Source organism: Abramis brama (genome assembly GCF_963993115.1).
Source record: "Abramis brama genome assembly, chromosome: 15".
In the NCBI taxonomy this organism is placed as follows: Eukaryota; Metazoa; Chordata; class Actinopteri; order Cypriniformes; family Leuciscidae; genus Abramis; species Abramis brama.
The window spans coordinates 19,959,430-19,973,866 of record NC_139977.1 but is presented as its reverse complement, the minus strand read 5'-3'; the positions used below and the strand labels follow the sequence as shown (position 1 = coordinate 19,973,866).

At 35.0% G+C, this 14,437-nt stretch overlaps 3 protein-coding genes across 3 annotated transcripts; 1 reads left to right on the top strand and 2 right to left on the bottom strand.

Moving 5' to 3' along the window:
* Positions 1-52: 52 nt before the first annotated feature.
* ccdc90b (coiled-coil domain containing 90B) lies at positions 53-3,682 on the bottom strand. Its single transcript, XM_084136304.1, has 9 exons — positions 3,257-3,682; positions 3,057-3,176; positions 2,266-2,369; positions 2,081-2,182; positions 1,871-1,912; positions 1,702-1,773; positions 1,574-1,627; positions 1,373-1,487; positions 53-1,134 (listed from the first exon to the last, which is right to left on the bottom strand). The coding sequence occupies exons 1-9, from the start codon at positions 3,354-3,356 to the stop codon at positions 1,079-1,081; spliced, it is 765 nt and encodes a 254-aa protein (XP_083992430.1). The 5' UTR covers positions 3,357-3,682; the 3' UTR covers positions 53-1,078.
* Positions 3,683-4,496: 814 nt separating this feature from the next.
* alg8 (ALG8 alpha-1,3-glucosyltransferase) lies at positions 4,497-8,338 on the top strand. The gene is made up of 13 exons (XM_084136099.1): positions 4,497-4,617; positions 4,801-4,879; positions 4,967-5,160; positions 5,548-5,654; positions 5,767-5,834; positions 5,989-6,115; positions 6,595-6,698; positions 6,859-6,979; positions 7,084-7,223; positions 7,338-7,477; positions 7,561-7,658; positions 7,753-7,825; positions 7,910-8,338. The coding sequence occupies exons 1-13, from the start codon at positions 4,529-4,531 to the stop codon at positions 8,142-8,144; spliced, it is 1,575 nt and encodes a 524-aa protein (XP_083992225.1). The 5' UTR covers positions 4,497-4,528; the 3' UTR covers positions 8,145-8,338.
* On the bottom strand, positions 8,289-12,793 carry guca1d (guanylate cyclase activator 1d). Its single transcript, XM_084136100.1, has 4 exons — positions 12,473-12,793; positions 10,982-11,131; positions 10,447-10,534; positions 8,289-10,354 (listed from the first exon to the last, which is right to left on the bottom strand). The coding sequence occupies exons 1-4, from the start codon at positions 12,665-12,667 to the stop codon at positions 10,209-10,211; spliced, it is 579 nt and encodes a 192-aa protein (XP_083992226.1). The 5' UTR covers positions 12,668-12,793; the 3' UTR covers positions 8,289-10,208.
* Between the last annotated feature and the right edge of the window lie 1,644 nt (positions 12,794-14,437).

The window sequence follows — 14,437 nt, the reverse complement described above, 5'->3', positions numbered from 1 at the left end:
ATGTAGAAAATACATCTTATGCTTCAATATATTAAGTGAAATGACTCCAATATATCAGATTCAGTTTTAATAACCCTTAACATTTCATAAAAAATAATAATTTCATGATAACATTAAATACATTTTATACAATGTAAAACAAGTAATAAAAACTCGGTGAGTGTTTTAGCGCAATTTTCTCACCTCATGGGATCACAACACTAAGAGATAGTAAATCTTTTCCTGGATTTTTTTTGTGCGTTCCCGAGATTAGACCTTCCTTAACATAATGCCGAAAACCCGAAGTCTCTAGGTGGTCTGGTTGAGGAGTAGATAGAAGTGCAAGATTGGTGCGCACAGACGCACAGAACAGAAATCATGAGTTAACAAGCGCAATTTCGGGGGAAAATTGTGCTAAAAAGTGGCATTGTCCAAAATCTTTTTACATAGATGATATTTGCCTGTTCATGCATACAGACATGCTCACCAAATCTTTGAACAATTTCAAGAAATTCAATAAACTGACTATATTACACTATGCTGTACTCGCATGAAAGAGAATGTTAAGATATCTTTCAAAAACTGAAAATGTTGATGTATTGTAAAATAAATGTATTGTCAAAATCTTGAGCATTTATTGTCAATATTAAAAAAAGACAATTGTTGGAATTTCTATGATTGTGCTGTGTTCACAACATGTCGTAATTACCGTAATTAAACATTCTATTCTGAGCTGTTCAGGTGGTACAGTGGACATATGGTACATCAGAGTTTACAAGTTGAAAATACGAGTTCCAAGAGGATGTGAACGTTTTTTACAAGTCGGAATCTCGAAATTCCAACTTGGCATGAATGCCCAAACCATAATATGTGGGCCAAAATTGGCCTATGATGACTTTCGATTTGGCCAACCATGTCATATAACATCTAAATTCTGGTCTAAAATAAAAAAAACAGATTAATGATTCTCACATGAAAAACAAGTAATATTGAAACGTAAAAATATAATAAAATAAATATACATTAGCATGATTAAAACAAACGGCAGAACTTTTTAGATAAAACTCTGGCCATTAAATCTCTCCCAGTTTTGTGAGATTCATTTCCAGAAGCGATAGAATCCCAAGGCAATTGCCAAGCAGGTGAAGATGCATGCTGTGAAAAATAATAATGATGAAAAACAGATAATTAAATTTACAGTTTAGATTATGTTCTTATAAAAAGAAATGTAAATCACATCAACAACCTATGCCACTAACAAAGCACTTGATTCATTTATTTATCTGCTATCAAGTTCAGTGTCTTATCTGAAGGACTTGCAAACAAGTCACACATCAGTCAAATATATGTACAGATAGCTGTCATCTGTTTGAAAAGAATCTTCTGTACGTACCTGCAAGATATCTAACAGTCTCTAGCTTGAGTGATTCCAGGAGGGTTTTCAACGAGGCCACTTGTATATCTATTTTCTTTGAAGTTTCCACTGCTTCACTCTCTATATCTGCATTCTGTACAATTGAGGTTAAAAATAACTTTGTAATAATATGTGTATCATTTTGGATATGAATAATGGCAATAAAAGCTTAAACCTTACCTTTTTTTGGAACTCTGTTCTAACCTCCATAAGTTTCTTCTCTTGTTCTGTAAACTGGAAAAATAAAATACTGTGAAAAAGATTTTAAAAAACTTAAATAATACAAAGTGTTAAAATGTTAAACATACCATGTCTGCAACTCTACTTCGCTCCAGATTAATGTCTAACTTTGCATCTGCTCTGATTTTTTGACTTTCTTCCTTCAATGTAAACATAAAAAAGAAAGAAATAAAGCTTACATTAAACAGAAACATGTATTGTGCAGAATGGTTATTGAAATTCACACATTTTACCTACCAGTAGTCTATTCTGTATTTGCTCCAGCTCTGTTTTCATTTTCTAAAGTGTGAAATTTTAGAGAATGTAAAGAACCGAACTGAACTTCAATAAGTTTTAAATTAGTATTACTGCTTTGTGGACAAACAGATTTTGTCCTTAATTTTGTATTTATTCTTATTATAGAGCCAAAAACAAAGGATGAAATTCAGGTTTAAACTTTATTCTTACTGCATTTTCTGAACGCAAGTTGGCAAATTCACTCTTCTCCAGGATAACCATGTCTTTTCTGATAGCGTCTAGATGAGCCATGATTTGCTGTAGAGCTATTTCCTAACGCAAATGAAGAAACCATGTCATTCACTGGGGTTCATTAAAAGTCATTTTTGCTGACAGCAGTTTTGTTATTCATTTACCTGATGGGCTCCAGTGACCATGTCTCTGTATACAATGTCCATATTGGCTGTAGTAAGTGTCACCAATGCTGTGACGATAACTTCTGCTTGCGTCTTCTCAAAGCCTGGATTACATATGCAGGGCAGAATGTAAAATAAAGCATATTTGAACAATTATCTAACAAAACTGCCCAATTTTTCAAGATCTAGATAAGCTAGGGATGCACCGATATGAACACCGATATCGGTTATCGGCTTTTATTTGAAAGCCGATAACCGATATATTGGCCGATAAATCTAAATCAAAATTTTTAAATAATTTTTGAGAGCATGATTACAAAAACAAGTCTCACCATTAAGAGCCATGTCCCAAGTACACAATTATAATGTTCTCATTATTAAATTGTATGTAGCTTAGATAAAAGACTTGCGCAGCACATGTTGCACTTAACTTTATTTTTCTTTTTTGAAGTGATTCCAATCATATTTCAAGCAATTCAAAACCATCATGACGAACAGTGTGCATCTGAAGTGTCTCAGCTGAAGGAAATAATCCATTATATATCGGCTTTAATATATCAACCAAATTTTCTAATCGGGCTGATAACGATAACATTAAAAATTAACATATTGGCCGATACCGATATAGTAGAAAATAAGCATATAAAACACTTAGTAAATGTAAATAGTTTTAATAAATAAATATTTATTATATTTCATCTAATTTAAAAATAAATTAGATGAAAATTAATACAGCATTGTAAAATAGATAGTAGTTATAGGCAACACAGTACAAGTACAACAGTACATACCGCTGGATTCCAGCTCTTTTACGAGCGCATGGGAATCAAACGTGAGTTTCCTCTGCTCCAGTGGCATTAACTCCACTTTTCTCACATCATATGTTTTGAAAGCAGTAGTTTTATGCAATTCTGAAAAGAAACATACGTCTGTAAATCCTTTGAACTGAGTTACTTTACTGCACGGTGTCAGTCGGTCGAACAACACTTACCTCTCCGATGATGACACATTGGTTGAATGTTGAGTTGATGCATCTTTAACAGCGAGGAGAACTGGTATTGTCTCCGCATAAACATTCCCCAACATGACATTGTTATATAAAAAGTTATATGGCGAAACTAAATAAATATAGGATTATTTATGTGTGAATGGAATTGTAATGCGCCTTTAGCTTCTATACTTTTTGCAAATGGATCAACAATGGCAAAGACGAATCTGTCTGTCCTTCGATGCTCTTGCATTCAGGGCAGAACGTCACTTTGTAGACACACACCTTAAAGGGGCAAGTCGATTAAAAAACTCCAAGTCTCTTCGTTTACTATGTGGTTTCCTGGTTTGGTTCAGTCTATGACGGTTCGATAGATTGTGGAAAAGTGAGTTTCCCCCACTGAAGAGTACTGGTAGAGATCGAAAGAGTAAGCAACTAGAAAGGCAGTTTAGCATGAAACAAGTTTAGCGGCCCGGATGTTGTCTCAAAAAGTGCGACGGCGGGTCTAAATAATAATCTCCATCTTTTAACTTTTCACTGTATATTTTTTAATTAAACTGCTATTAAAGTGTATCGTTGTGATTATTAACATAAATTATTATCCACCGCAGACCGCTACGTTAAATACTTTTATCAGCGCTGAGATAACTTTGTTCACCCAAAAATGAAAATTTTGTGATCATTTACTGATGTTGTTCCAAACCTGTATGAGTTTCTTTCTTCTGTTGAACACAAAAAGTGATATTTTAAAGAATGTTGGTAATCAAACAGTTGACAGTAACGTTAGCCATTGACTTCCATCGTAGGAAAAATAAATACTATGGACATCTGTGTTCAACAGAAGAAAGAAACTCATACAGGTTCGCAACAACATGAGGGTGAGTAAATGATGACAAATATTTCATTTTTGGGTGAACTCTCCCTTTAAGATTGACCAATTATAATCTTAGTCGTTGTATGTGCTGGATTGGGTAAGAGATTTTTGAGGCTGATTTTCTTTTGTATATTAACGACCAGCTTTAGGATTTTCAGATTAAAAATATTATGTGATATTAATATGATTATCAATTAATTGAAAATATTATTGAGTGTAAAAATCTCCGTCGAGATACCAAAAACGTCCTGATACGTAAGTTTGTCTCAAAGGAACATTGGGCTTTCTGAGCCATCACGGGCCCCCTGCTGGAGAACTTGATAATGTCAGCAACATTGTGCCACCCAAAGATTGTAATTCGCCATTTAGAAATAAAGTTTTCCTCTGTCAAGGAAACTGTCATGGCTGCGCCCATGCCTAGCGATCATAGCTGGTTTTTTGCTTTGGCTCTCTGTGTTTCATTTCTCAAATATCTTTTGATAAATGCCTAGTAAGTGAATTTTTCGCTCATTATATACTTTCCCTCTCATGTGATCACCACATTAAAAGCTAAAACGCCTTGATATGTCAGATTCATTCTGTCCTCCTTTAACGAAGTGGAAAAAATTCCTTTGCGTTACATATTGTCGAGTAATGTGATGTAACATTTTAATTAAAAGTCGTTATATTTCAGCCACTCGACGGACTTTGAAGTACATAGGAACTGGCTTGCCCTGACTCACAGTCTGCCAGTATCACAGTGGTATTATGAGGTAGTCATATGGATTACACACAATTTTCATACAATTATATAACATACACACGGTTTTTATTTTGTGGTTTATTTTTTATATTTTCAGGCAACATCTGAATGGACATTGGATTATCCTCCCCTTTTTGCTTGGTTTGAATATGGACTTTCTCATATTGCCCGATTTTTTGATAAGGAGATGCTGGTTGTTCAGAATCTGAATTATGCAAGTCCAGCCACAGTCCTGTTCCAAAGGCTGTCAGTCATTGCAGCTGATGTGGTCTTGATTTTTGCAGTTAAAGAGTATGTAGCTTCTACATGACACTTATTTAAAAATAAATACCATTACTTATCTTTGCACAGTTTGATCAAAACAAGTAGTTTTTGTACCGTTGTCTTTTTATCCTTTAAAGCAGGGTTCACCAATCTCGGTCCTGGAGGGCCGCTGTCCTGCAGAGTTTAGCTCCAACCCCAATTAAACACACCTGAACCAGTTAATCAAGGTCTCACTAGGCATACTAGAAACTTTCAAACAGGTGTGTTGGAGCTGGTTGGAGCTAAACTCTGCAGGGACAGCGGCCCTCCAGGACCGAGATTGGTGAACCCTGCTTTAAAGATACTTTTACAGAAATACCATATTAGGGGCTTGCTAATGTTGAATCTGGGATGAAGTACATTGTACTTTTCTAGATGCTGCAAATGCTTGCGAGAAGACAAAGGAAAGGACCTTCTGGGAAAGCCATCTTTCATTCTGACAGCGTTAGTACTGTGGAACTTTGGCCTTCTAATTGTTGACCGTATCCTTGGAGATCTGGCACATTAATTAGTCAAGTCATGCATGCCCTGCTGTGGCTCAGGCATGTCAATTCCCTAACCTGAAATTAATTTCGCTTGACTAAATTCCTGCAGATATTCATTTTCAGTATAATGGCTTCCTGTTTGGAGTTCTTCTACTATCAATAGCAAGACATTTCCAGGTATTGGTCATAATTTCTGTGTGTTAATTAGAGGGTTTTAAGACATAACTAATATGGAATTTTATTTAAATTAGTATCATACATGTGTTTTATTTGATTTTCACTTGGACTTTGTTTTGACTCAGAATGTCTTTATGATTTTCTGTGTTTACAGAATAGACACTTAGAGGGGGCTTTGCTGTTTTCAATACTTCTAAACTTGAAGCATATATATCTATACATCGCCCCTGCATACGGTATCTTCCTGCTGAGATGTTTTTGTTTCACCCAGAACAATGCAGGTAATTAATGGTCTTTGTCAGAATATCGAAAAAAAATATTACAGAATTACAAATTATTTGATCAAAAATACAGAAAAAACAGTGATATTACGAAATATTATTACAATTTAAAATACGATTTATTTCTGTGATCAGTCCAGTCTTCAGAAATTTGTCTAATATGCTGATTTATTATCAATGTTGGAAGCTGTTGTGCTGTTTCCAACATTGATAATAACTGAGTATCAAATCAGCATATTAGAATGATTTCTGAAGAATCATAAAGACTAATGGCTGATGAAAATTCAGCTTTGCGCCACAGAAATAAATTTAAATAGAAAACCTTTATTTTAAATTGTAATAATATTTCACAATATTACTGTTTTTTTCTGTACTTTTGATCAAATAAATGCAGGCTTGATGAGCATAAGAGACTTCTTTCGAAAACTTTAAATATAGTAATGTTTCCAATCTTTTGACCGGTACTGTATATTTTTCAGATGGGTCTTTGCAGTGGAGAGCGTTCAGTCTCTTGCGACTGGTAGCACTAGGAACTATTGTCTTGACTACTTTTGCAGTGTCATTTGGACCCTTTATAGCACTGGTTTGTAATCAGTATATCTAACATGATGAATAGAAAGTTCAAATGAACAGCATTTATTTGAAATGGCTGAATAAAAGTATTAATTTATTTAAAAAAAAAGAAAGAATTGTTTTTATTTTATAACAGAGGTTCACTGATGAATTGTATTTGTCTTTAATAGGGTCAGCTTCCACAAGTCCTGTCACGACTCTTCCCCTTCAAACGTGGTCTGTGTCATGCGTACTGGGCACCAAACTTCTGGGCGCTTTACAATATAGCTGATAAAGCTTTTTCCATTCTGGGTGTGTTCAGTAACTCCAATGATTGTGTTGTATTACTGTAGATAAAATAGAAACAATAGATAGAACCCTTTTTTACACTAATTGTTACTGATTCACTTATTCAGGTGTGAAATTGAAACTGCTTGACGTGAACAAACTTCCCAAGGCCTCAATGACTGGTGGTCTGGTTCAAGAGTTTCAGCACTCTGTGCTTCCTTCAGTTTCTCCTTTAGCAACTCTTGTTCTCACGTTACTGTCAGTGTTGGTGAGTTCTTTTTGATTTCCATTGTTAATCTGAATATTAAACGGATGGCCTTAATTTCATCCATTGACAGAAACTCTATAGTGTATACCATTTTTGTCACTTTGTTCCTTGCAGCCTGCTCTTCTCAGGATATGGCATAGACCTGATGGAGCGAAAGGATTCTTGCGCTGCCTCGTCATTTGTGCCCTTGGATCCTTTATGTTTGGTTGGCATGTACACGAGAAAGCCATTCTGATGGTCATACTTCCTTTAAGGTGATCCTCTGATGATGGTATCCTTACATAAGCATGTCCTGTCAGCCGCCTACTCTTTAAAAAAACAGTTTCTTGTTTTTCAGTTTGCTCGCTGTGGATAGTAGAGAAGATGCCAGGATTTTTCTTATCCTCAGTATAACCGGTCATTATTCCTTATTTCCACTCCTCTTCACAACCCAAGGTATGTCACATTCAGGAATACACCACTCATATACAAAAAGCATTTTGCATCATCACTGATTGTAATTCTTAAACATTTCCATTCTCAATTCCAGAGTTGCCCATTAAGATATTTCTAATGTTGCTGTTTACAATCTTCAGTTTCACTTCCCTAAAAACGCTGTTCAGGTCAGTACTTAAAATGGGATTATTGGACTTGATGTTTAATCAAACGATTGGTAATGTAATTCATTCTTTATTGGATTTTTTCAGGAAGGGCGGGTCTTTGTTGAACCCGCTGGAAGCCACGTATCTCTTGGGCCTGATTCCTCTGGAGCTCATCTGTGAGTTTGTTTACCCGCTGACAGTCTGGCAGAAGACGTTCCCCTTCCTCCCTCTGATGTTCACCTCAGTTTACTGCGCACTGGGAGTGACATATGCCTTCATCAGACTATATATTTCATTGCTGACGTGTTCAGACACCACTAAAAGGATAAAAACGCAGTGAATCATGTGAAACTGTTTTGTTGGACCAAAATGATAGATTTGTAGATATCTCAGGATTTGTTTGGGGATGGTTTGTGGGATATGAGTATTTTTTTATTACATTTTTCACCCATTTCTTATTGTCTCTGATCAAATGAAACAGTGGTTTGTTTATACCATTTTATTAATAAGGCAAAATAAATATTCCATACCAGATGACATACAACCTGATTCTTACTAAGTACAGAAAGACAATACCTTAAGTACTTGATGTTTTTTTTTAACCTGAAATAGGAGGCAAGTGTACAGTGCAGGGTATGAAAGCATAATCATCTCACGAGTTACAAAGCTTTAAATTTGTGGCTTCCATTAGAAAACAAAGCAATCAAAATCAGTTCACACTTGCCTTCTTATGAAAGTGCCGACTGAGCATAAAAACCATTGTTGAAGTCACATCACTGAAGAATTACCACCTTATTACCTCAGTTCTGATCTGTATTCGGTGTGTGATTTCAACTGAACAATGTCATGTTGGCAGAGCTCCTCACCAGACTCTATCTGCGGTACACTGTGGTTACACAATTTAAATGTATTTTTCTAGACGCATACTATAACTGGCTGCTTACTAATGATGCTGTTAAAATATTTCAAAAAGTAAAAGCACTTTTCGAGTCCTTTTGGGATTTGCCTGCGTTTTCCAATGCAAGGCTTATCCAAAGGTCTCAAGAATGTTAAAACACATGCAGACCTCTATACAGTGATATTACAGAATTTGACATTTAAATGTGTGCATTGCCATTCAAAAGTTTAAGGTTGGGGTCAGTAAGATTTTTAAAATTTGAAAATAATTATCATGCTCACCAGGGCTGCATTTATTTGATCAAAAATATGGTATGTACAGTAAAATTGTGTAATATTATTACAATTTAAAATTACCGTTTGAATATATTTGAAAATGTAGCAGCCAATCCTTTAGAAATCATTCTAATATGCTGATTTGGTGCGCAAGAAACATTCTGGAAACGGTGATCTTTTCTTTTCTTTTTTTACATTCTTAAATCAATACAGAGTAACCACAACAGAACAGCTGTTTTTAAAAACAGAAATCTTTTGTAGCATTATAATGTGTCATGGCATAATATATATTTCAACCCCAAACTTTTGAACAGTAAGTTTAAAACATGAAATTGCTAATTTTTAAAACTCAGCTAAAATGACAGGTGGAAATGCATTTAATGAATTTCTTTAATAAGGTAAATTAGATGCGTTCCTTGTATAAAGTGCTGTATTTGCGATATGTTATCAGTGGTTCTCAAATGGTGGGTCGCAACCCAAAAAATGGGTCTTAGGTCTGTTCTGATGGGTCACTGAGAGCAAAATAAATTGACCTCAGTATATGGGAAGTTGACGTGTTCAACATTTGTTGTTACTATGCATTTACTTTGACTCAGTAATGCAGTTCATTGTAATAATATGTTGAATACAACATTTTATAGAAATGTTTGATTTACTGATTTACAATTTTTGTTCAGTGTTGGGTTGCCATTTGTTGTCCTATATAAAATGTAGGCAAAAACAAGTTAAGAACCACTGCTCTATATATTGTTTAATTTACAGTTTTTAGGGCGATTCAGGTCACGTCAATGGACTGTCTCAGAGTTTACTCTCAGAGTAATCTAGTGATGCCATAAACAGTTTAAGCACAAGTACATGGATTATATGATGTGCTCACCCAATGAAAGTCACTAGATGAATGCTCAGTGTTCTCCTCTGAGCCTTTCCTTAAAAAGCACCGCATTGCTCAGGCCTAAGTCTTGCCAGCAGTTCCTTAGTCTCCTGAACCCCTTATAGCATTAGAGGATCAATGTTCAGCTGAGGACATCTCCGATGCAAGGCTTTGTATCTCCACTGGGATCGGAGGTCACCGTGATAGGGCAAAAGTCAGAGTTCTCGTGTGAACTTTCGGTCAAGGAAATCGCACCAGTGCCGTGGGAAGCTACATCTGATCCTCAAGAGCTAGACCTCCAAACTCCATTTTCATTTTCAAGGGGGGAAATTTCTTCATTGTCCTTTAGATGGAGTAAACTCAGCCCACCTTGCCTTGATTTGTTTCTGTCGCCCCATTGACAATAATAACCAGGACTGGGGTGAGGTCCATCAGTTTATTCAGCATTTCCATAATGTCAGGATGTGCTTTCGCTCCTTCAATGAACTCCTCCAGCGTCAGTTCACCTGAACGTTGTGAGTAGAAAGAGTTGCCATAAACTCACTAGAATATAAGAATGCATTCTGATGAGGACTTTCATGAATTAAATGGTGCTCACCTTCTCCATGAACATCAATCTTTTCATATATAAGGGTCACTATTTCCTCTGGCACAATATCACGATTTCTTGTGATGTCTTGTATAGCCTGTTGTAGAAAAAAATATTGTTTTTATAGAAACATCACTGAAAATCTGTATACTAGAACATTTTTTTTACATCTGAACTGCTGCAGTATTGTGTGAAGTAGCCGACCGGCCACCTGAGGTCAGCTGAACATGATACGGCACGCAGTGTCTCAGAAAGCGAGGTACAGAAACAGCACAAGGAAGACCGTTCTGTAACTGGATTAAATCAGCTCATCTACAAGTTAAGCAGACTGATCCAGGGTTCATGTTAACCCGACCTATCTTTTGAATCAGTTTCAAGACTATTTTGGTTCGTTCACAAAGACTTGATGTGGATGCAAATATACAGAATCCATTATAATCCATTCTATCAGAATCCAGCGATAATAATAAGCAAAGGTCATATTGCACACAAAAAAGTAAGCTGTTGAGGATGGTTTATGGTATTTGACGAATCATTCACTTACCGTAAATATTGTTTCCAATTCATCCTTGTCAATTTTCCCATTGCCATCTTGGTCAAAAAGTTTGAAGTACCACTTGAGTTTCTGGTTAATTCCCCCCTTGAGCATCAAGCTAACAGCAGCGATATATTCCACAAAATTGATGTATCCATCCTAAAGAAAGAGAGCAGAACAGTTTTCTTCTCTTTTTTTTTAATCCCAAAGAGACCATTTAAAATGTTTTAATATGAATAGTCCCCCTAAGGAGATTCAGGTGAGGTGAGATTCATCCTGTGCTTTCTTTAGCTTTTTAGCTTGCTTTAACCTGTTTAAGCTTTTTAACTTGAACCAATGTAGGTTTTGTAACATTGTTGCATTATAAGCTTTTCTAAGCTGAACAATGTAAACCAATCAAGTGCGCTTGGGAGGATTACACGACAAAATGTAGCCTACATATTTCTTATTATACTTCACATATCATATTGCCTGTTATGTCTTTTTATATCGATTGAGACATTTCCCATATGGCAAAATATAAAAGCGACCAAAATATATGGCTAGTATAAACGTTAAAATATATTTACAATACGTGTGTTAGTTACTTATATTTCCTCATATATTTTTGGTCCTTTTTATATATATTTTTTTCAATCTAGATATATTTATACTGGCCAAAATATATATTTTTTTAAATTACGTTTTGCATTGACTCAAAATGTATGTTAGGAGTGGATTAGAAGTATTTTCTTGAAGTACATTTTGTAATATATTTTGGCATTTGAACCCATGTTATTTTAGTATTAAGATACTATTCATGTTTTTATTTTTATATTTTGTATTTTCCCTTTTCATTTTAAATCAAAGTTTTAGTAATTTTGTTGTATTTCTGTTCTTTTGAAAAAAAAATGTGTCTGTATAGTTTTTATTAATTTTTTATTTCAGTTTTAATTTTAGTTATTTTAGTACATCAAGATAAATGAAATGAAAATAGAAATATTGCCTTGGCAATAGCTGAAATAAAATAAGTTATGTATATGAAAATGTAAATATATATATATATATATATACATAAAGAAAATTGTGGTTTTAGTTTTAGTTTCATTTAACTATAATAACCCAGATTTGAAACGGTTGAAAAAAAATATTTTAAATATGTTTACTTCTATTTTGGCCCGATTTTTTTTTTTTCTATATTGTTCAGAAGGCATCTGACCACAGTAAAGCGATACAACATTTACATGTATCATTTAGAATCCAAATCAGATACACATTTGCCTCTTCTGCGGTACTAATACCTGTGCAAAGGATAAATGGTTTACCACTAGAGTTGACCTCAGTTTACCCATCTGATCCCTGGTGCACAAATCCTTTTGAAATATCCATTTAAGTTCAAACTCTAAATGATAATTATGTAACAAGAATATGAATGATGATCTCATGCTTTGCAAGACTGAAGATCATCAGAAATTACAAAGTTGATTGTACATGCAAATAAACCAGAGGATGCAATCTTACCCCATCCATGTCGAAAGTGGAGAACACCTGATCCACGTAACTGCTGGCGTCCTCATTCATCCCCTGCAGTCCCAGAATGGACTTGAGCTCAAAAAGCGTGATCAGGCCGGATGGAGACTCCCTCATGAACTTGTTGTACCAGTGGTGCATGTCCTCGGCGAGGATGTCATCCAGACTTGTGTGTTTGTTACCCATGGCTGTGCCCTGCAGAAGTAGGGACCACCCTTGCCTCGCACACCTTCTGGTCCAGGCAGCAGCCTGTGACTCTGTGAGCTCTGCCGACTGGCCTCCGCACTCTCCAGTCTCTGATCTAACCTATTAGATCCAAGTACTAATAAAAAGAGGTGGCACCTGAAAATAACTCCTGCTAATGGGATGATGGCAAGACCGGTCCCTTAAAGAGTAACTGGCACAGAGAGAAGGCTTATGTAACAGACTTCAGCCTCAAGATGAACCATTTGCAGAGTCATTTTAGTGCAGAGTGCATTAGAGGCCACCTCTCAGTATGTTATTTTACTGGTCCTGAACTCTTTGAGGTCTAACAGTTATAGTCTCTTAAGGCAGACTTTAAATCATTCTTATTTTCACTAAATAACAAATCAATTAAAAGTACAACACTAAAAAAAAAATGGTTACACTTTATTTTAAGGTGACATAGGCTAGATACATTGTACTTACTCAAATAAGTAATATTAATTACCTACATGTACTTACTATAGAGTTACGGTTATTTGTTTTAGGGTTCGTTGTAATCATGCATAATTTACTGTTATTACATGTAGTAACGTGTAACTACGTCACCTTAAAATAAAGTGTTACCAAAACTCAAATCAGGCCTTTTAGATACTACAAACTAATTTAGGCATTGCAACATAATATATAGTATGAAAAATGGATATTTATTTTGAGATTTGCAGAAGATTAAATTTAACAAAGTTATTAAATTATTAGTGTTTTGGATGATTATTAACTTTGTGTGATGATTGAAAAGTAAAATAATGCGCAGTAATTTAATTATTTAAACAGTGATTGCACTTATACAGGTAGGCCTATATTATGTTTTTGTGCATAAATTAATGTGAAAGAAAATATTTATGTAAATAAGATGTTTGATTTACATCAGCTAAATAATTGTACAAAATAGACCAAAAAAAAAAAAAAAAATCAGCTACAAATTTTGTAGTTTAGTTTGAATCTGAAAGCTAAAATAAAAAATAAACTGTTTAGTGACGATAGAGAACGTACAATCACTATACTGTTGCGGATGAGAACGATTTAATTTCAAGACAATGCACTCTGAATTACATAACATACCACTTTAATGCAAAAGTTGCCGCTCATGATCTCCGACCACTTTTTTCCCGCTTGCCAGTCAGATCCCTGACTTTTCTCACTTGAAAGTGACGAGGCAGATCCGTGCTCTTCGTTAGGGTTTTAAGGTGGTTTGTTTCCACTACAGTAAATGAGATTAAGTGACTGTAGTCATTAGCTCAAACGTTCATTATGGGCATTATAGCCTGAACCTCTCAACTCATTAATTTCCTGCCATTTCTAAACGCCTTCCTGTAATTTAAGATAGGCCTAAGTTTTCTATGATGGGATTAGTAGCATTGATTCTGTTTAACGTCACGTGATAGAACGAAACAAATTAACGATCAACGCGTGCATACCGATACCATTATGATTTGCACTGAAATATGATATACAGTGAAGATGACCTCGTGTGCAGTATGCAAAAGGCGTGTTATATATCTGGTTTTAAACGGTATTAAAAGTATTATTATTAATAATTATATGTAAATAATAATAGCCTGTAACGTACAATGAACAGTAGCCTACTAGAATAAAAAGTGAACAGGCTATAGCAAATATATATAGTAAATATATATATTTACGCCTAATAGTCACATATCATTTTCTCATCGCAATGATTGTTAACCTCATTAGTTTTTTATCAGACTTTGC

What these genes read in the sequence shown, in the direction of transcription:
- ccdc90b (XM_084136304.1), bottom strand. Translation starts at nt 3,356, where the DNA reads ATGTCATGTTGGGGAATGTTTATGCGGAGACAATACCAGTTCTCCTCG. An exon ending in TGGTCACTGGAGCCCATCAG is followed by an intron (nt 2,183 to 2,265) that starts GTAAATGAATAA and finishes CATTTGCGTTAG; the next exon opens with GAAATAGCTCTACAGCAAAT. An exon ending in AAATACAGAATAGACTACTG is followed by an intron (nt 1,774 to 1,870) that starts GTAGGTAAAATG and finishes TTTACATTGAAG; the next exon opens with GAAGAAAGTCAAAAAATCAG.
- alg8 (XM_084136099.1), top strand. Translation starts at nt 4,529, where the DNA reads ATGGCTGCGCCCATGCCTAGCGATCATAGCTGGTTTTTTGCTTTGGCT. An exon ending in TGGCCTTCTAATTGTTGACC is followed by an intron (nt 5,655 to 5,766) that starts GTATCCTTGGAG and finishes AAATTCCTGCAG; the next exon opens with ATATTCATTTTCAGTATAAT. An exon ending in TTTCACCCAGAACAATGCAG is followed by an intron (nt 6,116 to 6,594) that starts GTAATTAATGGT and finishes TATATTTTTCAG; the next exon opens with ATGGGTCTTTGCAGTGGAGA.
- guca1d (XM_084136100.1), bottom strand. Translation starts at nt 12,667, where the DNA reads ATGGGTAACAAACACACAAGTCTGGATGACATCCTCGCCGAGGACATG. An exon ending in CCACTTTCGACATGGATGGG is followed by an intron (nt 11,132 to 12,472) that starts GTAAGATTGCAT and finishes CTCTTTCTTTAG; the next exon opens with GATGGATACATCAATTTTGT. An exon ending in GATTGATGTTCATGGAGAAG is followed by an intron (nt 10,355 to 10,446) that starts GTGAGCACCATT and finishes CACAACGTTCAG; the next exon opens with GTGAACTGACGCTGGAGGAG.